Below are 25,814 nucleotides of genomic sequence, written 5' to 3'. Positions count from 1 at the left end.
CCCTCTGCTCAAGCAGATTCCTCTAGATCAGGTCACACGGGAACGTGTCCAGGAGGGTTTGGAAGATCTCCAAGGAAGGAGCCTCCATGCCCTTCCTGGGCAGCCAGGGCCAGGGCTCCCTCATCTAAAGAGCAAAAAATCATCCCGGGTCCTGCAGCCTTTCCTGACGGGAAAGTCCCCTCAGCATCGCGGCAGCCTGAGGTAGCTCAGGCCCCTGCCTGCAGCCTGAGCCCGGCCCTCGGGCAGCCCGAGCCGTCTCCCCAGGCTCGCCCCAGGCACACAGGCGCTTTCCCGGGGGCACTCACAGCCTTCCGCGGTGTAGCCCCAGCCAGCGACGCGGCAGTCTGTGAGCTGCGACACCACCACGTCGGAGAAGTGAGTCACACAGGCCAGCTGCACGTAGTCGCTGCACTGCACGGGCTCGTCCAGCTCCAGCAGGGCGATGTCGTTCTCCAAGGCGCCTTTGCGGTAGCTCTCGTGGATCAGCAGCCGCTTGCTCTTGCGCACTTGGGCCTCGGGGCCCAGCTCAGACAGCCGGGTGGCCCCGATCACCATGCGCCACGTCGGGACGTTCCTGGGGGGCAGATGGGGAGCAGAGGGCTCAGAGGGAGCCCAGCAGTTCCCTGCCTCCAGCTCGCCGAGGGAGAGGCCAGGTGCCCCGCGAGCCCCGGGCTGCAGGAACGGCACCAGCCCAGCCCGTGCCGAGCACGGGACGGGAACTCTGCCAGTGCTGGGGGCACGGCCCTGCCCTGCTCCTACTCACCTGTACTTGTCAAAGCAGTGTCCTGCGGTCAGGACCCACCGGGGATGGATGAGGGAGCCTCCGCAGATGTGCCCGCTGCCCGCTGCCCCGGGAAGCTGGATGCTGACGATCCAGGGCCAGGCTCCCGGGGAGGCATCGCTGCCGCCCACGATGCGCGACAGCCCGTGGTGCTCAGCCAAGGGCCGGGTCCCGCAGCTTCTCCTGTCACCAGAAAGTCACGAGTGTCCTGCTGGAGGGCTGGCTGCTGCTGGGGCTGCAGGGCAGCCGTCTGCCCTCCCCACCGGGCAGCGCACGGACAGCGGGGCCGGGGAACCCTGCGCCCCGGCTTCTGCCTTCGCCCCGCAGACGAGTGGTGCCAGCAGCCCAGCTCCCAGCTCCTGGGGCTTTGGGAAGCTGTGGCAGGGCCATGGGGAACCAGTGAAGCCCATCATATCATCGAATCACACAGTCACAGAATGGTGGGGGTTGGAAGGGACCTTTAGAGATCATCCGGTCCAGCCCCCCTGCAGAAGCAGCTCCCACCTTGATCAGGTCACACAGGAGGGTCTTGAAGCCCTCCAAGGAAAGAGCCTCCACACCCTCCCTGGGCAGCCTGGGCCAGGGCTCCCTCACCTCACAGAAAAAACTGCTGCCCCAACCTCCTGACACCCACCCTTTAGATGTTTGTAACTATTAAGAAGATGCCCCCTCAGCCTCCTCTTTTCTGCCCAAGCTCCCTCCCAGAGCCACTTACCCACAGCTTTGCACTGAGGCACTCACAGGCCAGCAGCACAGGCCCAGCAGGACCAGGACAATCAGAACTTTCATCACGCTGACAGCACGTGGCAGCTCCAAGAGCCAAGGGCACGTGGCAGCTCCAAGAGCCAAGGGCACGTCACCCCCAGCGCTGTGTCTGATGTCGTAGTGCTGATAGTGCCTGGAAAGCCTCAGCCGGGGCGCTGATGTCACAGAGCTGCTGGTTCCAGGGGGATTCTGTGTGGGGCACCACGAGGGGCCCAAGCTGGGAGGAGGCAGAAGCAGGGGTGGACACCTGAGGTCACACCACGCTCAAAAAGCCCCTTTTCCTCCTCTTTGCTCTTGGTTAAAATTGGTTTGGGAGCAGCATGACTTGTCAGAGAGCCGAGATCTGGGTTGTAGCCGCAACCCCAAATCTCCAGGGTGCTGTTTGGCTGCGCACAAGGGCCAAAGGCCTGTGTGTGTACTGCCTGCAGGAGGGAAATGCCACTTGGCTTTCCCTGGCTCTCGGTACCACCTCCTGTCCTCTCAGGATCCAGCATTTGGTCAGCAGAGAGCCTCAGCAAAGTTGTTTCACCTTAACTGCGGTGGGATGAGGATGAGGCACAGGAGGGGGTCCTGTTCTCAGGGACTTGTAAGGGTTGCTGGGTAGCTGAGTAGTTGTCGTGTGCAGTGTTCAGCGGCTTCACCGCCCCAGAGCTCCTGTAAGTTCAGTCAGTGGTGGCTACAGAGTGATGTCACTTGACTAGCCAGCAGCTATGTCGGGTGACTTGGACCCTGGTCTTTTTGGATTGCAGTGGGAACTCAGGCAGCTGACACAGCCCCTGTATTTACATGCTCACTGACTCACAGCGTCAGTAAGCACCAGGGGACATCCCACTAGGCTCATCCCAAAGCAGCCTCCATTGCTCCTTCCCTTGATGAAAAGCTGAGCCTTCCTTTTCTGGTAAATAAGCCAGTCACTGCATGGTTACTGAGCCCCTCTCACTTGCTGGCAGAATTTGCAAGCCTGGGACCTCGGACTTGCCTGACAGATGTGACAGTTTCCCTGGCTCTCGGTCTAAATGGTCTTCGTGGTGTTCTGAGGAAAAGGAACAAGAGCTCAGTGACACCTCGACGAGCAGGAAGAGCTTATGGTTACATCTTCCTCTGTCAAGTGCCCTCAGCTCAGTCTCTGCTCCCAGGTCTCAAGGGTCACCCCCAGACACAGGTCAGAGTGCCAGAAGCTGCTCTGCTGTCCCTCTGTGCTCTTGACCAAGGTCTTGTCTGCAGAGGCTGAAGGAAAGCAAAGAGGTGGGCAGCTGCTGCTGAGCTCTGATGTTTGGTACCTTACGGTGTGCACAGGTTTCTGAAGGTCTTGCAAGGAGGCCAGTGCTGAGGTGAAAGTGACTTTCCAGCCTAGGCCCCTTTTTGGGCTGAGACAAAGGCGACCATTGCTCTGCATCAGCTTTGCTCCTCATGGGTTGTGTTTCCTCTTTCGGCAGGTTCTTGCCCCCGTAGACTGTTTTCCTGGTGGAAAGCCTGACCTGTCTCGCCTGCTCTGCTTGTGTGGACGAGTCACTGAGGCTGCACAAGTGGCCTGCTGAACTGTGACAGGAAGGAGGCTGTTTCAAGGGACATTTTGAGTGCAGCTGGCTCCACATCTCCACCTGGCCCTTGGGATGCCCAGGAAACAAAAACATCAGCACCACCATTTTGCACCCTAAATGTGCACATGAATCATTCAAGTTCCTTTAGACACAACAGTGTCCAAAGTCTTGGAGTCTCTGAAGTGTGCCAAGGCGTGTCTCCCTTGCCCCAGAGAGATAAACTTCATCAGAAGGAAATCTAGGCTGGAAGAGGTGGTTTTCCAGTGCTCAGTGGTCACTGCACAGGACAGCTGCCACCCAGCTTGCAGAAGAAAGGGCACAGTGCAAACCAAGCAGAATCAAACTTGACTGTGCTGTATATGAAGGAAACCTAAAATGCAGGTTCTGTGTGCTGAACACAAGAGTGTTCTGTGGGAGGTGGAACTGAAAATGCTGTGTGCCTGTCTGAAGGGAATCCCTTCAGGGCCAGTGCAGGTCGAATTCCCTGCACTAGATCATTGCCACTAGCAAAAGCTTCTCAGGGACAACTGTCCAGTGCTGCCTCTGTGCCTGGGGGCCCTCAGCAGAAGAGCATTTCTTCTCTGCACAACAGTGTGCTCTGACCACAGATGGGATTTTTAAAGCACAGCAAGTGTCAAGTTCAGCTTTAAGTCTTCCAACCCATCCAAGCAATTTGGGTATTTGGACGCAATGGGCAGAGGAGCAGGAGAGCCAACTGTTCCTGCTTAGCAGAGGGATGGGGAGTAAGAAACAACAAGGATTGTTCTAACCAATGATGAAACTCAGATAGTTCCAGCAGAATGAGCTGTCTGAGAAGGCTTCCAGGTGGTGTTAACTGAAGTCAAGGAGCTCACAGACGTACAGGAACTGGGGGGGTGCTGGGTTTGCTGATTCTCTGGAATTCTATTGGTAGCAAAACTGAGTGATGGTGTTTCAATGACGCAGCTGCCTGTTCTTTCCTGCTCTTCTCCAGCCCAGTGTTTCCTCACTAACCCAGCATCTGGAAGAGCAAACAATGGGTGCTTTAAAAGTCTCCCTCTCACTGCAGTGGTGACAGGTTTCTGTTGATCTCCTAAGGACTTTACTTTGGGTTTGGTTTGACATTTTGGCCACCTGGACTTGAGAATTCTCCCTCCCTTTTCCACCCGCCTTTTCACATTTGTTGCCTGGGATTCTCCCTTTACAGTTCTTGCAGGACATTTATCCAGACTCTGTGCTCTGCACTTGAAACAACCAGCAGATGATTTCCGATGGAACCTGAGGCTCTCTGCACTGACCTGATGCAAAGGCAGTTTGCATCAAAACTCCTCCAAAATCCTTTTTTTTCTCTCAGAATTGCACCAAAACCTCATTTTATCCCTCACAACTCCCCCAAACCCCACTTTTTCCCCTCGAAACAATTCCAAAACTCCACTTTTTCCCTCAAGATGGCACTTTTTTACCCAGCACTTCCCAAAAATCCCACTTTTTCCCTCAGAATAGCACCCAAAACCCACTTTTCCTCTGAAAATACCTCCAAAACCTCACTTTTTCACTCAGAACTCCACCAAAACACCACTATTTTCCTCAAAACTGCACCAAAACCCCGCTTCTTCCTCACAAAGTTCCCCAAAACTGCACTTCTCCCCTCAGAACTCCACCAAACCCCACTTTTTCCCCTCAAAACTGCACCAAAACCCCATTTTCCGCCTCAAAACACCACCCAAACTCCACTTTTACCCTCAGAATTTCCACAAAACCCCACTTTTCCCCTCAAAACCCCACAAAAAAAAATTGTTTTTTCAAACATCCACCCAAACCCCACTTTTTCCCTTTAAAAATTTACCAAAACCCCACTTTTTCCCTCAAAACTCCACCCAAATCCCACCTTTTCCCCTCAGAATTGCACCAAAACCTCATTTGATCCCACAACTCCACTGCTTTTGGCCCTCAGAAATCTACTCCATCCCCACTTTTCCTCTCAAAACTCTTCCAAACTACACTTTTCCCCTGCAAAACTGCACCAAAACCCACTTTTTCTCCTAAAACTCCAACAAAACCTCACTTTTGCTCTCAGAAATAAACAAAAACTCTACTTTTTCCCTCAGAATTGCTCAAAAACACCGCTTTTCCTCTATCAAATTCCACCCAAATCCCAACTGTTTTCCTTTAAAATGCCACCCAAACCTCACCTTTCCCCTCAGATTTGCCCCCACACCTCATGTTATCCCTCAGAAATCCCACAAACCCCCTCCCCCAGCACCCAGAGCCCTCCCCAGCACCCAAACCCCCTCCCCAGCACCCAGGCCCCCTCCCAAACCCCCTCCCTCAGCATCCAAACCCCCTCCCTATCCCCCTCCCCAGCACCCAAATCCCCTCCCCAGCACCCAAATCCCCTCCCTAGCTCCCAGGGCCCTCCTCAGCACCCAAACCCCCTCCAAAACTCCTTCCTCAGCACCCAAACCCCCTCCCTCAGCACCCAAACCCCCTCCCAAACTCCCTCCCCAGCACCCAACCCCCTCCCTAGCTCCCAGAGCCCTCCTCAGCACCCAAACCCCCTCCAAAACTCCTTCCTCAGCACCCAAACCCCCTCCCCAGCACCCTGAGCCCTCCCCATCCCCACCCCCCATCCCATCCCCCCCCCAATACCCCATTAACCCCTTCTGTGCCGCCGCCCTCCCCAGACGTGGACGAGTGTTCGGGCCCCCCCCGCTGCCAGCCCGGCCGCTGCCTCAACACCGCGGGCTCGTTCCGCTGCCTGTGCCTCCGCTGCCTGTGCCCCCCCGGCCTCTCAGTGTTGGGGGGTCGCGGGGGGAGGTTTGGGGGACCCCCCACCCCAACACACACTGTTACAGAATAAAGGTTTTGTATAAAATGAGGGGGGTTTGTTTCGCACCCCCCCCCGTGAGAAATGGACGGGCCGAGGGGAGGGGCGGGGCCTGGCGCTGAGGGGAAAAGGGGCGGCTTTGGGTCTAAAGGCGGGAAAAAGGGGGTTTTGAGAGGAAAAAGGGGTTTTGGGGTCTTAAGGGATAAAAGAGGGGTTTTGAGAGGAAAAGGGGGGGTTTGAGGGGAAAAATGGAGGCTTTGAGGGGAAAATGGGAGGTTTTGGGGTCTAAAGGGATAAAAGAGGGGTTTTGAGGGGAAAAGGGGGGGTTTGAGGGGAAAAATGGAGGTTTTGAGGGGAAAATGGGAGGTTTTGGGGTCTAAAGGGATAAAAGAGGGGTTTTGCGGAAAAAGGGAGATTTTGGGGTCTTAACGGATAAAAGGGGGGGTTGAGTCGAAAAGGGGGGTTTTGAAGGGATAAAAGGGGTTTTGAGAAGAAAATGAAAGATATGGGGGTCTAAAGGGATAAAAGAGGGGTTTTGAGGGGAAAAGGAGGGTTCTGAGGGGAAAAATTGATGTTTTGAGGGTAAAATAGGAGGTTTTGGGGTCTAAAGGGATGAAAGAGGTTTTGAGGGGGAAAAAGGGGGGGGTTGAGGGGAAAAATTGAGGTTTTGAGGGGGAAAAGGGGGGTTTTGGGGTCTTAAGGGATAAAAGGGGGGGTTCAGTCGAAAAGGGGGGTTTTGAGGGGATAAAAGGGGTTTTGAGGAGAAAATGGGAGGTTTTGTGGTCTTAAGGGATAAAAGAGGGGGTTTGAAGGGAAAAAGGGGGGATTGAGGGGAAAAACGGAGGTTTTGAGGGGATAAAGAGGGGTTTAGGGGTCTTAAGAGTTAAAAGAGGAGGTTTTGAGGGGAAAAAAAGGGGTTTTAGTAGGGAAAAGGGAGGTTTTGAGTAGAAAAAGGAGAGATTTGGGGATCTTAAGTGTCCTGGTTTAGGCCCATCAGGGAACAAAGACCACGATTAGCCTCCAGTATGGAAGAGGCTGAGAATTGCTCAAGGGCAGGGAGAGCTTAATTGCCGCTGAAGGTTCAGGACAAAGCAGACCAGGCCACTCGGTTTGGGGAAGAAAACAGAGAAACAGTTTGATGCAACATCAACTAAAACATACCCCCAAAAACCCAAAACATAACCAAAATGAAACAACACAGAGCAATACATCAATGAAGAGTCCAACCAGCCTTTTGAAGAACACCTTCTTGCCACCCCTCCCCTCTTCCCGGGCTCAGAGCCCTGATCCCGGGGCTTTTACCTTGTCCCCCCTGAACGGTTCGGGGGGGCAGGCAGTGGGGGTTTCAGTTAGTCTGTTCCCGATAGCTTCTGCCGTTTGTCCCTCCTCAGGACGGGTGAACTCCACTGTTTTCCTGTAAAATGCCACCCACACCTCACTTTTCCCCTCAGATTTGCCCCCACACCTCATGTTATCCCTCAGAACTCCCACACACCCTCACTTTTCCCCTCTAAATCCCAACAGAAAACAACTTGTTCCTTCAAACCTCCACCCAAACCCCCACTTTGGACCTCAGATAGTTACCAAAACCTTCCTTTTTTTCTCATAACTCCACCCAGACCCCCACACTTTCCCCTCAAGATTTCCCAAAACCTCACTTTTTCTTTAAACACCCCAACAAAAACACATATTTTCCTTCCAAACTCCACACAAACCCCCACTTTTTCTCTCAGAATTGCTCCAAAACCCCACTTTTCCTCTCAAAACTACACCCAAATCCCAATTGCTTTCCCTCACAATTACCCCAAAATTACCGTCTTTTGATCCCTCAGAACTACCCAAAACCCCACTTGGTCCTTCAAAACTCACACAAAACCCCTTTTCTCCTCACATCTTCCCCAAAGGCCCTCTTTTCCCCTCAGAATTACTCCAAAACCTCACTTTTTCCATCCAAACTCCACCTAAACCCCACTTTTGCTCTCAGAAATTTAACAAAACCCTGCTTTTTCCCTCAAAACACCACCCAAATCCCACCTTTTCCCTCAGAAATGCCCCAAAAATCTCATCTTTTCCCTCAAAACTCCACCCAAATGCCACTTTTCTTTCTCAGAAATGTACTCAAACCCCACTTTACATCCTCAAATCTCCTCCAAAATCCTTGTTTTTCCTCTCAGAATTGCACCAAAACCTCATTTTATCCCTCACAACTCCCCCAAACCCCACTTTTTCCCCTCAAAACGCTTCCAAAACTCCACTTTTTCCCTCAAGATGGCACTTTTTTACCCAGCAGTTCCCAAAAATCCCACTTTTTCCCTCAGAATAGCACCCAAGACCCACTTTTCCTCGGAAAATACCTCCAAAACCTCACTTTTTCACTCAGAACTCCACCAAAACACCACTGTTTCCCTCAAAACTGCACCAAAACCCCGCTTCTTCCCCCAGAAGTTCCCCAAAACCGCACCTTTCCCCTCAAAACTCGACCAGAACCCCATTTTCCCCCTCAAAACACCACCCAAACTCCACTTTTACCCTCAGAATTTCCACAAAACCACATTTTTCCCCTCAAAACCCCACCAAAACACTTGTTTTTTTCAGAAATCCTCCCATACCCCACTTTTTCCCTCAAAACTCCACCCAAATCCCACCTTTTCCCCTCAGAATTGCACCAAAACCTCATTTGATCCCACAACTCCACTGCTTTTTGCCCTCAGAAATGTACTCCATCCCCACTTTTCCCCTCAAAACTCTTCCAAACTACACTTTTCCCTGAAAAATTGCACCAAAACCCACTTTTTCTCCTAAAACTCCAACAAAACCTCACTTTTGCTCTCAGAAATAAACAAAAACTCTACTTTTTCCCTCAGAATTGCTCAAAAACACCGCTTTTCCTCTGTAAAATTCCACCCAAATCCCAACTGTTTTCCTGTAAAATGCCACCCAAACCTCACTTTTCCCCTCAGACATGCCCAAAAACCTCCTTTCATCCCTCACAACTCCACTGAAATCACACTTTTTCTCTCACAATTGCGCCAAAACCTTATTTTATCCCTCAGAACCCCCCCCAAGCCCTACTTTTCTTCTCAAAACTCTACTAAAACCCCACTTTTTTCCACGTAAGAGGCAGGAAGGAAAAACCAGAACAGGGAGCTATCTTCAATCCCACCCATTTGGACTGCTCAGCTCCCACTGAAATAACACATGCCCTCCCTTAACGTATACCACTGCGTATGGGAGCTACAAGAAAGCAGGAAGGCAGACCCCAGCTACAGTAGTAAGTAGGTCTCCATGCAGTCTATCAGCCAGCACGGTGTCACATTTGCAGCTGCTTTCCTGTGGGAGCTATCTCCAATCACACTTACTTTGACTCCTCAACTCCCATTGAAAAAGTACACACTGTCGGTAGAAGTTATATATCTCAATGGGAGATATAGAAAGCACAGAAAGAACCACTTAAAAATCAATGGGTGTAAGGGAACTAAAGAGAAAAAGGGACAAAATGGGGTCAGAGACTAAAAGGGATGTGGAAAGAGAAGAAGAGAAGGGAACGAGGAAAGGCAAGGGAAAAAGGAAACAAATAGGGCAGCAAATGGATGAAAAGCAACAGATAAAATTAAAAGCAATTAAGGGAACGAGGGGAAAGTTGAAAATGAGCGTCAGGGAACCACTATGGACGTGCAGAATGGACATCTAATATACTTTGGCAAAGACATTGGAGGCAAAAAACCATCAGCATGTCAAGAATTGTTGTGCTCATAGTGGGGTCAGCACAAAGGACACGGGCAGCGAGTCAGAAGGAAACAGGCTGATTGATCCTGACATCTAAAGCGTGAGCATACACTACACTCCATCCACCAACTGCATCCAGTCATGGACAGTAACTAAGGAAGAGACATCGGCAGGTGCCTGAGTTCTCATCACCCAGACCCGCAGTGGCTGGGGAGCCCCAGTGCAGCCAGGACTTGCAGAACCTGTTGCTGCAACTGGGGAGTCCCACGCAGCGCGTCCACTCGTAGGGGAGGTCTCCAAGAAGGTCCAGCTCTTCTCTTCTCGAATCAACAACGTCACATCACTCCCAAAGCGGGAACAGCTGGTTGCACACTGCATTGAGATCCCCCCCGGAGCCTGGCCAGGGCTCAGGGAGGAACCAAGGGAGTTTCTTTCCCTGTTCGGCTCTGATCATGTATTTTCACGCCAGGCCAGACACCTGGTTTCATGACCTCGACAGTTGCCTCCAAACAAGCAAAGGAATCTCGTGGCATCTCTCTTCACTAATGATTCTATTCTGTCTGGCTACGTCTGTCACTAATCATCTCACGTATTTCACTGATAATCAGACACTCACTTCATCTCCTATTTGGCTGTGAGGTTGATTAGAGGTCAGCTTGAGTTTGGGGCCTCAGCACTTCAGTTGGTCTTTTGACCTACAGGTGAACTCTCACAACATTTCTTTTCCTTTGTTGGCCACATAAAACATGAAATGAGACACGGAACAGAGATTAGAACAGTGACTGCAAAGCCACCAGGCATTGCCAGCCTGGGCCCACGGTCCTGTTCCATCCCGCCCTGGGCTCAAGATGTTGATCCATCATTTGGGTTGCAGCGGCCAAGCCAGCCAGGTGCCTTCTGAGGCACAGCCAATAGCTCCTCATAGTATGTGATGAGCAGCTCTGCCATCCACATTTGCTAACAGGAATCCACAAGTGATGACAAAGCATCTGCTTGACGTGGCCTGAGCAGAGCCGGGCCAAATACCAAGCCGAGGTTGCTGCCTGACGTGCTTTTCCTCATAGTCCTGCATAAATAGGGAAAAAACCCCAAATCCCCAGGAGTTAGAGGGTTTTAGCACTTCTGAAATATTTTAGATACTAAAATATTATGTCTAAAGAGGCCAAAAGTCAGTAGAAACCTGACCCTTCAGTGCAGCAGCTGGGACTGACCCTTCAGTGCAGATGCATTTGCAGCAGCTGGGACTGACCCTTCAGTGCAGATGCATTGGGCAGCAGCTGGGACTGACCTTCAGTGCAGATGCATTGGGCAGCAGCTGGGACTGACCTTCAGTGCAGGTGTATTTGGCAGCAGCTGAGACTAAGGGTTTTCTAGACAGGGTGTTTTTCCCATGCCATTGGGTGAACACAGAGAATTGCCCCAGGGTTCCAAGAAAGCTCTTTTTTTGGGGGCTCATTTGAGAGTTATTTCTGACTCCACCTCAGAGCTCAAGATCAGGGATCTCAGTTGAGACCTGCCCACCAGTCCATGGGGTAAGAAGCCCATTGTTATCCACTGCCTCCATGGTGAGAGTCCTCCTGAGAAATGCCAGTCTTGATGAGTGGATGGAGTTGCCACCAACCTTCCTGTATTCCTCAGAGCTTTTCTTCAGAGCCTTTTCAATCAAGATGGTAGAGTTTGGCCTGGAAAGATTGGTTCTGGACAGTGAGGGCCTGGAGGGCAGACACACCAATAAACACCCCAACCATGTTCTCACTCCTCTTCCACTCACATGAGGCAGCATGTGCTCTGAACCCACCAAGGGAGCTGGACAGGGCTTAGAAAGCCCTGCCATGGGCTGCTTGAATATGCAGTGCCTCAGGGAAGCCCGAAACCCCCGCAGCACCTGCGGCTGCTGACCCTGCCTGGCACCGCTCTGTGAAACTGTCACCCTGTTGCCTTGGGCTGCAGCAGAACAAGCCTGTCCTTCCTTCAGATTGCTGGCATTTCTATCTCAGGCATGAAAGAGCCCATTGGTGTGGATCCTGGAGTTAGAAAGAGGCAGGAGACAGCCCACCCCTGCTTCCATCACCTTGCTGGGCTTCTAACGTGGCAACAGGCAACGCTGAGTTAGTGGTGTGGACTTTCAATGCTCATCCATCTCAGAGCTGGACACAGCAACAAGATGTTCTTTTAAGCAATTGTGTTGCTGTTACCATCCAAAGCATTCGCTGAATCCCAGAATGGCAGGAGTTGGGAGGCACCTCTGGAGAGCACCTAGAGGTGGAGGCCATCCACTGCTCTCCCCTCATCTACCCAGCCAGCCATGCCATGGTAGAAGGCCATCACCTTGGTTACACCTGGTACCTCTCTCTGTGCAAGAGTAAAAGTCACAGCTGCTGTGAAACTGGTGTTCTTCTCTGGGACCTGACACCAGTGCTCTTTGCACAACTGCTGAGCTGCCTCAAACTGCCACAGCCACATGAGAAATAAAACAGTGGAACTGCCAACCTGGAGACACAGGGGTGGGGAATGAAAAAGGGGAGCTGCCAACCTGGAGAGACAGGGGTGGGGAATGAAACAGTGGGGATGCCCACCTGGAGAGACAGGGATGGGGAATGAAACAGTGGGGCTGCCAACCTGGAGAGACAGGGATGGGGAATGAAACAGTGGAGCTGCCAACCTGGAGACACAGCTGCATTTGAGCCTTTTCCATTTGGTGAGCACTGGTCAGTTCTGGGGAAAAGACAAAGACAAGACACAAGACTTTGCTCAGAGAATTGCGAGGTCCAAGAGCACAGACATCGTGAGCAAAGAGCAATTTGGGATGCAGTCTCAGGGCATGGAGATTGAGTAGGAAACCAATAGCAATATCTCCTGTGACCTTGGTCAGTTGTTGGGAGGATCAAGACTTCTGACCTAAATTTAGCCATGCCATGCTGGATCCCATCTGTGCCTACAGGAGAAGGGAAGAGACTGTTCTCAACTCATGGGATGCTCTGGCCTGTGTCTCTGATGGACAGAGCACAGAGCTAAGACACAGGGCTGACTTTGGGGAAAGGGCTGGAAGAACCTACTGGAGCTCTTTGAAAGTCAGGGACTCGTCCTTATGTGAAAAAAACCCAAAGGAGACTGTGCAGAGAGCTGTTAAATGTCAGCTCCAGCACGTGGAGAGACACGTCTTTAGTTACTGAACCCACAGGCAAGAACCAGCTCTGTCTGCAGCATCAAATCCCGCGGAGCCATTGGAATACAGACCCGAGGGAACGGTGCTGAGGGGCAGGTTTGGGATCCCAAAGCCGCAGAGCTGAGGTGCTGAGGGCCACGGTCAGTGGTGGCCGTGGCAGGGTGAGGGCAGGGCTTGGACTCCAGCAGAGCCCCGTCGGCAAACGCCCGGGCGAGGAGCAGCCCCAGGTGGCCGCGGGGCCGGGGCTGAGGGGACGCTTTGTCACTCGGGGCTGCGGCCGCACACTCACCCAGCCCCCGCCTCTGCCGCCCGGCCCCGCTCCCAGTCTGCCCCGGGAAAGGGACACGAGCGGGGCAGAGACTGGCACCGTCACACACGGACACCAAAGGATGGGGTCAACAGAAGATTCTAGAAGCCCCTGTGATGCTGGAAGGAAGGAAAACACTGGAAAGCAGCAAACGGATCCAAATGGGCTCAGAAAGAACAATGACAAACCAAAGGGTGTCGGGGAACTGCAGAAAAAGGGATGAAATGAGGACAGAAACCATGGGCACAGCAAGAATCGTTCTGCTGGGAGCGGGGCCAGCACAAAGCACACAGGCACCGAGTCAAAAGGAAACAGGGGCAGTTTTATTGACAACTCAAGCACTAAGAGAACCAGCGAAATAACACAACAAACGGAGCCCAGCGGCAGCGTGAGGAAGGCAGAGCCCCTCACTTGAACTCCAGTTACCCAGAGAAAATACATTCAAAACAATACCTAGAAAATACATGAAGGAAAGGACACGAGCAAACAGCAGTTATCACTGTCCACACCCGCTGTCCCTGCTGGCATCTGAGGCTCTCCTGATTCGCCATCCTCCCATGCACCCACACTCTGGAAATGCAGCTGCACGTTGGGTTTCCCCAGTTGCTTGTAACAAGAACTTTGATGTAAGGAAAAGCTCTGGGGAGCGGCGTGTTCTGTGAAGAGAGACAAGGAAATGCAGGCGTTCAGAGCAACAGTGCAGCCATATCTCCCCCTGCCAGCCCCGCTCCTGCTCAGGGATCAGGCTCCCCAAAGCAGCTGGGCATCCTCTGCACGCCGGCCCCGCTGGGGCTGCGCCTCCTTCCCTCGGCCCTTTGCCTCTGCTGCTTGTTCTGTGCTGACAGAGAGGCCCAGGAGGGGCTCTGACGCGTAGGGCAGCTGCTGGGCAGCCCCACCAAGCTCCTGCTGTCCCCTGGGCTCGCCTTCCCCTGCAGCCTGAGGGCAGGGGACAGAAGGGGCTGTGCTGGGAGGAGAGGACACTGTCCCACCCGCCACAGGCCACAGGATGCAGCACTGGTGCTGCCCGAGGGCTTTTGGCACTGGGCACCCCTCTTTCTGCAGGGCACAAAGGCCTTGTGCAGTGTCTGTGTGTGCAGCTGGCTCTGCTGAAGGCAGTGGCTGCAGCCAGAGATCTCTCAGAGCTTGTGCTCCCACCCGCCCAATCCTGCCCGTGTTCTGCTTTTGCTGCCACCACCACACGCTGCTCAGCTCTCACAACCCCACCAGGTCTCTCTCAAAGCGAGCCAGTGCCCAGGGAGACAGCATTCACACGCTGCCTGCTGTGCACTTGCAGGCAAACCCTTTTTGCTCCATGGCATCTCTCCCCCGTGCATAGGCCATGCCTTCAGAGGGAAGGGCTGAACGGCCTCTTTTGCCACGTCGTACGTGAGGGTCCCAAGCTGAGTTTCCTCTTTTCCCGATGCCTCCAGTCCCTCGGGGCAAAGCACAAGGAGAGCAGCTCAGATTCATGTCAACAAAGAGGCAACGTGCAGAATCACAGAACCAGAGCATCTCAAGGGTTGGGAGGGACCTGGAAAGCTCATCCAGTGCTACCCCCCTGCCAGAGCACGACTCCCTAGAGTAGGTCACACAGGAACTCGTCCAGCTGGGTTGGAATGTCTCCAGAGAAAGAGACTCCACAGCCCATCTGGGCAGCCCCTTGCAGTGCTCCCTCACCTCAGCAGGGAACAAATTCCTCCTTCTGTTTCTTTGGAACCTCTTCCGTTCCAGTTTGTCCCTTGTCCTGTCATTGGCCATCCCTGAGCACAGCCTGGCTCCATCCTCCTGACACCCACCCTTGATGCATTTGTAACATGAATGAGGTCACCTCTCAGTCTCCCCTCCTCCAAGCTACAGAGCCCCAGCTCCCTCAGCCTTCAGCACAAGAGAAATGCTCCACTCCATCATCTCTGTGGCCCTGTGCTGAACTCTCTCCAGCAGCTCCCTGTCCTTGCACTGAGGGGCCCACAACTGGACACACTGTTCCAGATGTGGTCTCACGAGGGCAGAGGAAAGGGGGAGCAGAACCTCTCTCCACCTGCTCACCACAGTCCTTCTAATCCAGCCCAGGATGCCATTGGCCTTCTGGGCCACGAAAGCACATTGCTGGCTCATGCTCATCCTGCTGCCCACCAAGACCCCCAGGTCCCTTTCCCCTACACTGCTCTCACAGTTCATTTCCCAACCTGTGCTGGTACATGGGGTTGTTCTCTCCCAGGTGCAAGACTCCACACTTGCCCTTGTTGAACTTCCTTAGAGTTCTCTCTGCCCATTCTCAGCCTGTCCACGTCTGGTTGGATGGCAGCACAGCCTCTGGGGTGGCAGCCACCGCCCCAGTTCAGTATCAGCAGCAAACTTGCTGGCAGTGCCTCTGTTCCCACAGCAAGGTCACTAATGAATAGATTGAACAGTACCGGGCCCAGCACCGACCCCTGAGAGACTCCACTAGACACAGGCCTCCAGCTGCACCCTGCCCCATTGGTCACCACTCTGCCTTCTGCCCTTCAGTCACTTCACACTCTACCTCATGGTCTGATCATCCAGCCCACACTGCCTCAGTTTTGCTGCCAGGATGTTGTGGGAGAAGGTGCCAGATGCTTGACTGAAACCCAGATAAACCACATCTGCTGCACTGCCACCATCTATCCACCTGCTTACATCTTCAGCAAAGGCTCTCAGGTTGGTCACACGACTCCCCCTTGGTCAAGCCACGCTGATTGCTCCCAATGACCCTCTTGTCCTTTAACTGCCTGGAGACAGCGCCCAGGAGAAGTTGTTCCATCCTTCCCAGGGATGGAGCTGAGGCTGAGCGCTCTGGAGTTTCTCAGCTCCTCCTTCTTACCCTTGTTGCAGACTGGAGTGACATTTGCTCTCCTCCAGCCCTCAGGCACCTCTCCTGTCCTCCATGAATTACTGAAGAGGATGGAGGGTGGTTCAGCAATGACTGCCTCCAGCTCCCTCAGCACCCGCGGGTGCATCCCATCGGGGCCCATGGATTGATGCACATCCAGACTGCTCAGCTGATCCTGATCCCAGTCCTCAGCAACCAAACACAACTCCTCCTTCAACCTGACTTCCTCTGGAGTCTGGGGCTCCTGAGGGCAGTCTCCAGCAATATACACAGAGGCAATGGAGGCATTCAGGAACTCTGCCTTCTCTGTCTCCTCTGTCACAAGGGCACTCACCTCGTTCAGCACTGGGCCTACATTGCCTCTGGTGTTAGTTCTACCTGCAGTGTATTTGAAGAAGCCCTTCTTGTTGTCCTTGTCCTCCCTTGCAAGGTACAACTCCAGTGAGGCTTTAGCTTTCCTACTTGCCTCCCTACATCTTCTGACAACAGCCTTACATTCATCCCAAGTGGCCATCCCTTCCTTCCATCATCTCTAGACTCTCTCCTTCCACTTGAGTTTGCCCAACAGTTCCCTGCTGAACCATGTGGGTCTCCTGGCTCCCTTCCTGGACTTCCTACCCGCTGCATGCTCTGATCCTGAGCCTGGAAAAAGGGACCTTTGAATACAGACCAACTCTCTTGGGCCTCTTTGTCCTCTAATACCCTGTCCCACAAGATGTCCCCTAGCAATTGCTTGAAAAGGCCAAAGTTGGCCCTGCTAAAGCCCAGGGCTGTGATCCTGCTTGGTATTCTGTTCCTACCACACCAGATCCTGAACTCCACCATCTCATGGCTGCTGCAGCCAAGGCTGCTCTCGACCTCCACCACTTCCACCAGACCCTGCTTGCTCATGAGCACAAGATCCACTAGTGCTCCTCTCCTAGTTGGCACATCCACCACCTGCGTCAAGAAGTGATCATCCATGCACTGAAGGCATCTCCTAGACTGTAAGTGGCAGCCATGTAGGTCTGCCAGCAGGTGTCTGGGTAGTAGGATGTGCTGCACCAGCCCTGGTACCCACCCGCCCTCTCCTGGCCAATAGCCACAGCCTACTGCTGCCTGGGGAGGAGCTCAGTCTCTGCCTTGAGCTTTGGTCAAAAACCCTGAGGGGCTTTGGTCAGAATAAGTCTTGAGAGGGGTGAAAGCTCTCGAGCCCCTGAAGCACCTGGCTAGGGCACTGCAGTGCTCAGCAGAGAGCAGGGCAGCAGCCTCAGAGGAGCACAAAAGCAAGCGAGTCCCTGCCACGTCCCCCCAGGGCCAGATGCAGCCAGAAGCACCCAGCACACACTTACATAGACAGCCACGTCTCTGGGAGCACTGCTGACAGCCACGGACAAGGAGCCTTCCTCAGGGACGTGCTGCAGAGCCACGGCACTCAGCTGGACTCGTGCTGGCAGCCTGATGACAACCTGGCCAGAATGCCCTGGGAAACACCAGCGCCTGCCCCGGGAGACATCCGTCTGCAAAGCAGCACAGGACAGCACTGAGACAGAAGCGAGTGCTGGGGCCAGCGCCGCTGCTCCTCTGGCCTGGAGCACAGGCGCCGTGTGCCTGGGGCTCTGCTCCAGCTGCAGGAGGAGGCACTGCCATGGCCTTGTGTGGAGCTGCTTTTTGCTTGGCAACAGGGGAAGGGAACTGCAGCGCTGTCCCTGTAAGCAGCTCTCAGAACATGCCCTGGATCTGAGCTGGATCCACCTCCAGCCCAGCCAGGCCAAGCTGGTGCCTCTGCCATCACTACTGAAGAAGCGAAATCTAAGCCAGAAGAGGAGGTGGTACAAAATGGAGCAGAGCATGGGGATCCCAGTCAGAGAAGGAGGAAGGAAAGAGCAGCACTGGACCAGAGACCCCTCTGTAGCCCGTGGTGAGAGAGCAGCTGTGTCCCTGCAACCCGTGGAGAGCAATGGCAGGGCTGAGAGCCACCAGCAGCTCTGGGTCAGTGCACTGGTAGGGAAGAGGGTGGCAGCGGGGTCACAGCAGGGCCCCTCAGTCCTGCTCCGCTCCCTTCCTGAGGGAAACTGCTGGTTTCTAGCAAGCCCTGCCCTGTCTTGGAGCTCTGGTTTCAGGAACCTACCAACGCTGTGGGCTTCCACAGGAGCAGTGGCAGGTAGGCAGGCAAGCAGCACTGATGGTTTCTGCTACAGTACCTGCAGGATGGTATCAGGCCCATCCTCAGGGTACGTTCTGCTCAGAACAATGTTGAAGATGCAATTCCAGCTGCACCTGTAGGTCTTGGAAGTTCTTGTCAGGTCAATGGTGGCACCTGTGAGGAAGGGAGAGCAGATGACTGCAAGAGCCACAGATCAGGAGGCCTCGGTGCCCCGAGATCAGCTGAGCAGCTCCAAGCCTGTCACTCCTGTCCCTGTGGCAGGACAAGGGCTGAGGGTGCTGGGAGACAGCAGGCGCCCATGTGGGTGTCAGCAGAGCAAGGCTGAGGGCCTGCTGCACCGGCAGCAAAGATGACCCAGCCAGTCCCCTTCCAACTGCCATGGAGAGGAGCAGAGTCCCTCCATCAGCACAGGAACGTGTGTGGGGGCAGCAGCAGGGGCACACACGGGCTGAGGGCAGGAGTGGGAGGCTCTCTGAGAGCCACGCTGCCACAGCCTTCCTCTTGGGCTGCAGTGAGCGTGGCAGCTCCCCCACTTTGGAGAGCAGTGCCTGGAGCACAGTCTCCTTGGGGCTTGCTGCACACAGGCACGGGGCAAGGAGATGGGGCTGCCTGTGTCCTTACCCAAGCTTTTTAGGGCCCAGTTAGACTTGATCATGTCTTCTAAACTCATCCCCAACGCTCCCTGGTCGTCTTCCTGGGAAAGCCATGAAGGAACACAGAAAAGGCCATCAGCAGGCTGCTCAGTGTGCCTGCTGGCACCCAGAGATGCAAAAGGTCGGCGTCAGCAATTGGAGGCAAGCCTTGTCCATGGAGCTGAGAGCTGCTGCTGCTGACCTGAGCCACAGAGGCTGAGAAACACTGTCTGAGGCTGTGGCTGTGAGCTGGGCTGACGAGGGTTCCCACACCCTCATGGGCACCCTCCATGCTCTCCAGGTCAGCTGGGAGATGGGCTCAGGCCCTGCCAGCGGTGGCTGGCCCTCTGAGCGTGCCTGGAGCAAAGCCCTTCACAGGCAGATTTCCCTTTTCAGGCTGAAAAGCCAGTGTTTGGATGCCTGCTGCTGACAGAGAGAGAGCTGGCAGAGCAGCGCCCAGGAGGAACACATCCTGTGCTCACCCTTCAGCAGTGCCAGCAGCTTTTGCCCAAGGGAAGGGCTCCAGGAGCACCTTCCAAAGGCCTTGACAGTCATGCTGGGAAGCAAAGAGGCGGAGCAGACACGGAGACTGCATTTCAGCAGTCTTTCTGCTGGGGACCTTGCTCTCTGTCTGGCTGAGAATGCAGGCGTGCTCTCGCTGCCATCACACAGCTCTCTCTAAGGGCTGTTTCTGCACAGCTGGGAAGCGCAAGAGCCCCGTCTGGCTTTGCTCTCAGGACCCTCCCACACCTGCATGGTCTCTTGCCACAGCTGGGGTTCACCCTTTCCCTGTGCAAGTGGCTGGCTAGTGACTGTGCCAGCGTGGCCAAAGTTTGGGCCTCTGGCAGATGTGCGAGAGAGAGTGCCAAGGGGCTTTGCTCTTGGCTCTCCCTGTGAATGGCCACAGCCCCAGCAGTGCCCAAGCTGCGGTGCCCAGGGGGGAGCAGGGGGCAGCTGCCTGGGGAGGCCTCTCTGCTCTCTCCTTGGCTTGTGCTGGCCCTCAGACCTTCCCTTTCTCCCCCTGTCTCCAGCAGAAGCACGCAGCACGTACCTAGCAAAGGTGTTGGAGGGTGGCAGCCGGTTCCACAGGCAGACTGCCAGTGTGCAGGCGAGGCTGAAGATCATCCCTGGGCAAAGAAACCAGAGAAAAGTCAGGCCTGTCTCTTAAGGCCTCTTCTCAGGGATGAGAGAGTGTTTTGCCTCCCTGCAGGGACACAGGCAGAAGACAAAGGCACAAAGGGCAGAGGAGCCTGCGCTTCTCCTGCCGCTGCTGCCACGGGCACAGCGCAGCTCTCCCAGCTCATCCCTAGGACCTGGCAGCAAGCAGCAGTGCTGAGCTTACCTGGAACCTCTCGGGCTCTGTGGTACCACACCACAGGCCGCTCTGGAGCAGGGACCGAGCTGGGAGCTGATGGCAAGCTGACATCCAGCTCTACACTGATGGTCCTATGGCAGGAGAAACAAAAGAGGTGCCGCTTGCCCACTGTCTGCAGGCTGCATGAGCCAAGGCCCTTGCCAGCAGCTGGGCTCTGGCAGCCTCCCAGGGCATGTCCCAGCTGCAGAGAGAGAGGGCAGCAAGGCTGGGCTGCTTCCAGGGCTCTCCCCTCTCCTTTCCCCATCCCTAGCTTCACAAGGCCTGCAGTGGGAGGAGAGGAACCAAGGTGGCAGCAGCCCAGCCAGCAGCCCAGCCCCATTCTCCCCTCATCCCTCCCTGCACCCCCTCGGACCTGCTCGCCTGGGCTGGCTCCGCTGCCTTTCCTCTGGCTTCCGCGAGGGCCGTCGGCCTCTTGCCGCCGTTGCCTTTCTTCTCGGCATCTCTGGGCAGAGACAGGCTCCCTGCTCACACCCCAATCGAACCACACAATCCTTTGGGTTGGAAAAGCCCTTTGAGCTGCTGCAGTCCCAGCCCTCTCCTCACCCTGCCAAGCCCAGCACTAACCCACAGCCCTCAGCACCTCAGCTCCACGGCTTTGGGATCCCTCCAGGGCTGGGCGCTCCCTGGGCAGCCTGGCAGAGGGGCTGACACCCCTCTCAGGGAAGCAGACATTCCTTTATGGCAGCGCTGGGTGCACGGCGGATCGCTCCACTCAACGTGCCCCTGTGCAAGGAAACAACACTCCTCATACACATCAGAGAAACCAAGTGATGGTCTTGTACTTGGGCCTCACTGACACTGTTGGGAAGCTGTTTCTCTGCTCTGTTGTAAGGCTCTCTCCCTCAGCCACCCCCCAGGCTGGTTTTAAGGGCCTCAGCTCACAAGTGTCTGCACAACAGAGAAGTGGCCATTGGTGCTTTGAACCCTGTGCTTGCAATTCTCTCACTATTCAACTCAACATCCAACTCAGGTGTGTATAAAACAGCAAGTGAGGGTAGGAACTTGAGGACTGTACATGAGAAATCTCTCAAGTCTGTTATCAAAGAGACTCCTGAGGAAGAGCAGTGAGGTCAAGAACAGGGACACTCATGGGGGCAGGAATGAGGGTTCTGACAGGCCCCTCAGACAGCCTCCCCCTCCCATATTATGATGGGTTCATCAACAGAAAGACAGCCTGGGGCTGGGAAGGTGGAAGATCACATTGCTCACACTCGCAGCCTAGGACCAGGAGAACTCTGTTCAGACCTTCTGGCAAAACTTTCCAAAACTCCATGTCCCAAATAATCTTTAAGTCAAGGATTTGACAGATTGACAGAGCCCAGAGGCTGGTGATCAACGGCACAGAGTCGAGTTGGAGGCCTGTGGGCAGTGGAGATCCACAGGGATGGGTTCTGGGGCCAGTCTGGTTCAACATCTTCATCAACCACCTGGGTGAGGGGACAGAGGGACCCTCAGCAAGTTCCCTGCTGGCACCAAACTGGGAGCACTGGCTGATTCACCAGAGGTTGTGCTGCCATTCAGTGGGATCTCGTCCAACTGGAGAGTTGGGCAGAGAGGAACCTGCTGAGGTTCAACAAGGACAAGGGCAGAGTCCTGCAGCTGGGAAGGAACAACCCCCTGCACCAGGACAGGCTGAGGGTGACCTGCTGGAGAGCAGCTCTGCAGAGACAGACCTGGGAGTGCTGGCTGAAAATAAACTGACCATGAGCCAGCAGTGCCCTCGTGGGCAAGAAGCCAATGGCAGCCTGGGGGCATCAAGAAGAGTGTGGGCAGCAGGTCAAGGGAGGTTTTTCTCCCCCTCTTCTCTGCCCTGGTGAGGCCTCATCTGGAGTCTTGTTTCCAGTTCTGAACTCCCCAGCTCAAGAGGGACAGAGAACTTCTGGAGAGAGTCAAGCACGGGGTCACCAAGATGATCAGGGGACTGGAGCATCTTTCATACTAGAAAATGCTGTGGGACCTGGGGCTGTTTAGTCTGGAGCAGAGGAGACTGAGGGGAGATCTTATTAATAGATACAAATATCTAAAGGGTGGGTGTCAGGAGGTTGGGGCAGCACTTTTTTCGATGGTATCTAGCCACAGGACAAGGGGTGATGGGATGAAGCTGAAACACAAAAAATTCCACTTAACCATAAGAAAAATGTCTTTCAGTGTGAGGTGAGGGAGCCCTGGCCCAGGCTGCCCCGGGACGGTGTCGAGGCTCCTTCCCTGGAGCTCTTCAAGACACATGTGGGACACGTTCCTGTGTGACCTGATCTAGGTGGGACCTGCTTCTGCACGGGGGTTGGACTGGATGATCTCTAAAGGTCCCTTCCCAACCCCCACCATTCTGTGATTCTATATGCAGAGCACTGGGCAATGGGGCATGGGAACAGTGGGATAAAGACGTAGCAGAAGCCACTTGGGTGGTTAACAGCAGAGGTTCAACTGATCGTCCTGGTCCTGCCCAAACAAAACCCCTGCACACTGTGGGAGGGGAAAGAGGTCCCTGGAGTGCACCCAGGGCAGTGGCTGGGGAAGGCAGGATGGGCTGCACCTTGTAGGAAGGGCTCCTGGAGCCTTGCTTCAGGATGGGTTTCCCACGCACTCACAGCCTCCTTCAGGCATCCACCCGCTCCAGCGTGGGCTCCTCCACGGGCTGGGAGTGGCTCTCTGCTCCACCAGGCACCTCTCTGGGCTGCAGGGACACAGCTGCCTGAGGTGAAGCACAGAGAGATGCAGAGTACTGACAAGAAACACCAAGCGTGAAACCTCCTTTGTTTTTTCACGCATGCCAAAGAGATTTGCATTCTCATGTAGGCACTTGGAGTGGAAGCAGGTGCACAGATGAGCTGCAAAGCTGTGCACAAGCAGAAAAAGGGCTGCAGGCAGCTGGCTGCTGATGGGAGCTGGAGACAAGAGTCCTCCTTGGGAAGAGGCAAGAACTCAACTCTGGTTGAGTCAGAGAGACAGTCTTTGACTTGTGTGAGCTGCTGCTGCCGCCAGCTGCCGGAGGCAGCACGGCCACGTTCTCGCCAGGCCCCCGGAGCACAGTCTGTGCTGCAGTTTGTTGCGGGAGGGGTGTCCCATCCCTGCTTGTGCCTCCCTCCCCTGCTGGCCCCCTGTGTGGTGCCCCACGCAGAATGGCCCCCGCCGCAGCGCCCGCAGGCAGCGGCTCTGTGACATCAGCCCCGGGGCCGAGGTGCTGCGGGCAGCGCCAGCACTGCGGGCATTGCATCGGCCGCAGCGCTGCTGGGCACGAGCCCTCCCTCGGCTCTGGCAGCTGCCGCGTGTTGCCGCAGCAATGAAGCTTCTGCTGGTCTTTGTGCTGCTGGCCCTGTGCTGCTGGCCTGCGAGCGTGGCAGGGGACAGCTGTTGGTAAGTGGCTGTGGGAGGGAGCTGGGGCAGCCCTTCCCTGCAGGGTGCGCCGGTGCCACGAGCTGTGAGCCAAGGGTTCCCCAGCCCCGCTGCCCGTGCGGCGCCCACTGGGGAGGGCAGACGGCTGCCCTGCAGCCCCAGCAGCAGCCAGCCCTGGAGCAGGACACTCCTGACTTGCTCTTTGCAGGGGGAGCTGCGGCACCCGGCCCCTGGCTGAGCAGCCGTGGCGCGTGGTGGGTGGCGTGAATGCCCCCGTGGGGGCCTGGCCCTGGACCGTCAGCATCCAGAATCCCTGGGGAGCGGGCACCGGGCATTTCTGTGGAGGGAGCCTCATCCATTCCCAGTGGGTCCTCACTGCAGGACACTGCGTCGACTTCTACCGGTGAGTAGGAGCAGGGCAGGGCCGTCCCCCCGGCACTGGCAGGGGCCCTGTCTGCGGCCCGGCCTGCCGCTGGCGTGCCAGGGATGGCGTGTGCCGGGCACGGGCTGGTGCCGCCGCTTCCCGGCAGCCTGGGGCCGGCGCTGCCTGGAGCCCAGGGCACGCCGGGGCAGCCGTGCCCTCCGCAGCACGGCTCGCCTCTCTCCCTCGGCCAGCAGCAGGCAGGGCACCGCTGGGCTGGGCCGGGCTGCAGCGCACGGCTCCGCTCCCTCTGAGCCCTCTGCTCCCCATCTGCCTTCCAGGAGACTGCCGTGGTTTCGGGTGGTGGTCGGGGCCAACCAGCTGACTCTGACGGGCCCCGAGGTGCAGGTGCGATACACCACGCGGGCGCTGCTCCACCAGAGCTACTTCAACGTCACCGACTACGACATTGCCCTGCTGGAGCTGGACCGGCCCGTGGAGTGCAACCAGTACGTGCAGGTGGCCTGTGTGCCTCACCCCGCCGACGTGGTGGTGTCCCAGCTGAGAGACTGCTACATCGCTGGCTGGGGCCACACCACCGCACGAAGTGAGTTCCCCTGGGGAAAGCGCTGCTGTGCCCAGGGCAAGCCTGGCACGCTGGGGAGACGGCTCGGGCTGGCGCGGAGCCCAGGCGGGAGCCAGAGTCAGGCTGCGGGGACGGGCGGCTGCAGACGGGCCTGAGCTCCCTCAGGCTGCCACGGTGCTCAGGGCTCTGGGACACCTTTCTCGTGAGGAGAGCACCTGGAGCTCTCTGACCTTTGAGAGGAAACCTTCTCCATGCTGAGAGATAGCTCAAGGGCTGGGGTTTAGAGGCTGGGGCCAGGTTGTTTTGGCTGGGGGCCAGTGACAGGACGAGGGGTAAGGGGCACACGCTGGAAGACGGGAAGTTCCCCTGGAAGAGGTAGAAAAATGTCTCTGCAGTGAGGATGCTGGAGGCCTGCACAGGCTGCCCAGGGAGGCTGTGGAGGCTCCTTCCCTGCTGGTTTCCAAACCCACCTGGACACGTTCCCCTGCCTCCTGCTTGAGGAGAACCAGCTTGAGCAGGGGCTTGGGCTGGATGAGCTCTCGAGGGCCCTTCCCACCCCCAGCCTTCTGGGACGCTGTGATTCTCAGCCACGGCCCCAAGGCAGCCCCACGGGAACGATGTGTCCGATGTCTCTTTGGCAAGGTGCAAAGCCAAGGCCCAGGGAAGGGCTCTGGCAGCCAGGGGAGGGGAAGTGTCCCGCAGCTGCTGGGGGCTAATTCCTTGCTGTGCTCGCAGCCCACGGATCCGACGTGCTGCAGGAGGCCAAGGTGCGCCTCATCGATGCCAGGCTGTGTAACAGCAGCCAGTATAACAATGGGTCCATCCACAGCTACAACCTGTGTGCCGGCTACGCGCAGGGCGGCATCGACGCCTGCCAGGTAGGAGCAGCCGCGAGTCAGGCGTGGCAGCAGCCGCAGCCCTGTCCCACCTGGGGCTGCTGGGGCTCCCCAACACCCCCCTGAGCCTCTGTCCTGTGCTGCAGGGTGACAGCGGGGGCCCGCTGGTCTGCAGAGCTGCGGGCGCCAACTTCTTCTGGCTCGTGGGCGTGACCAGCTGGGGGAAAGGCTGTGGCAGAGCGCACAGGCCCGGGGTCTACACCTCCACCCAGCACTTCTACTACTGGATACTGGAACAGATGCGCTCAGCAGGAAGGGCTGCTGCTCTCACCCGGGCGTGGAGACGTTTTCCCAGCACCTCATGGCCCTTTCACCGGCCAACACAGGCACCAGCCGCGGCACCAAACCCGGCGTGGAACTGGAATCCAACCAGCTCAGGACCCTTTACCTGGGCAACATTTGCCCCAACTGCAGCACCAACACAGGCACCAAACCCATCGTGGAACTGGAATCCAACCAGCTCAGGACCCTTTACCTGGGAAACATTTGCCCCAACTGCAGCACCAACACAGGCACCAAACCCATTGTGGAACTGGAATCCA

The 25,814-nt window shown here is 55.9% G+C and overlaps 1 protein-coding gene across 1 annotated transcript in view; it reads right to left on the bottom strand.

Moving 5' to 3' along the window:
- The window catches only part of LOC104557130 (acrosin-like), a 52,743-nt gene extending 27,168 nt beyond the window's left edge, over positions 1-25,575 (bottom strand). Inside the window, exons 1-8 of the mRNA XM_062020053.1 lie at positions 25,544-25,575; positions 20,064-20,167; positions 19,773-19,848; positions 19,204-19,277; positions 18,127-18,242; positions 1,642-1,763; positions 764-964; positions 306-574 (exon numbers count right to left, since the gene is read on the bottom strand). Coding sequence (XP_061876037.1) covers positions 306-574; positions 764-964; positions 1,642-1,763; positions 18,127-18,242; positions 19,204-19,277; positions 19,773-19,848; positions 20,064-20,167; positions 25,544-25,575 — 994 coding nt within the window. The remainder of the gene's footprint in view (positions 1-305; positions 575-763; positions 965-1,641; positions 1,764-18,126; positions 18,243-19,203; positions 19,278-19,772; positions 19,849-20,063; positions 20,168-25,543) is intronic.
- Between the last annotated feature and the right edge of the window lie 239 nt (positions 25,576-25,814).

Source organism: Colius striatus, unplaced genomic scaffold (genome assembly GCF_028858725.1).
Source record: "Colius striatus isolate bColStr4 unplaced genomic scaffold, bColStr4.1.hap1 scaffold_43, whole genome shotgun sequence".
Classification (NCBI taxonomy): domain Eukaryota; kingdom Metazoa; phylum Chordata; class Aves; order Coliiformes; family Coliidae; genus Colius; species Colius striatus.
This window is presented reverse-complemented; position numbering and strand designations above follow the sequence as displayed.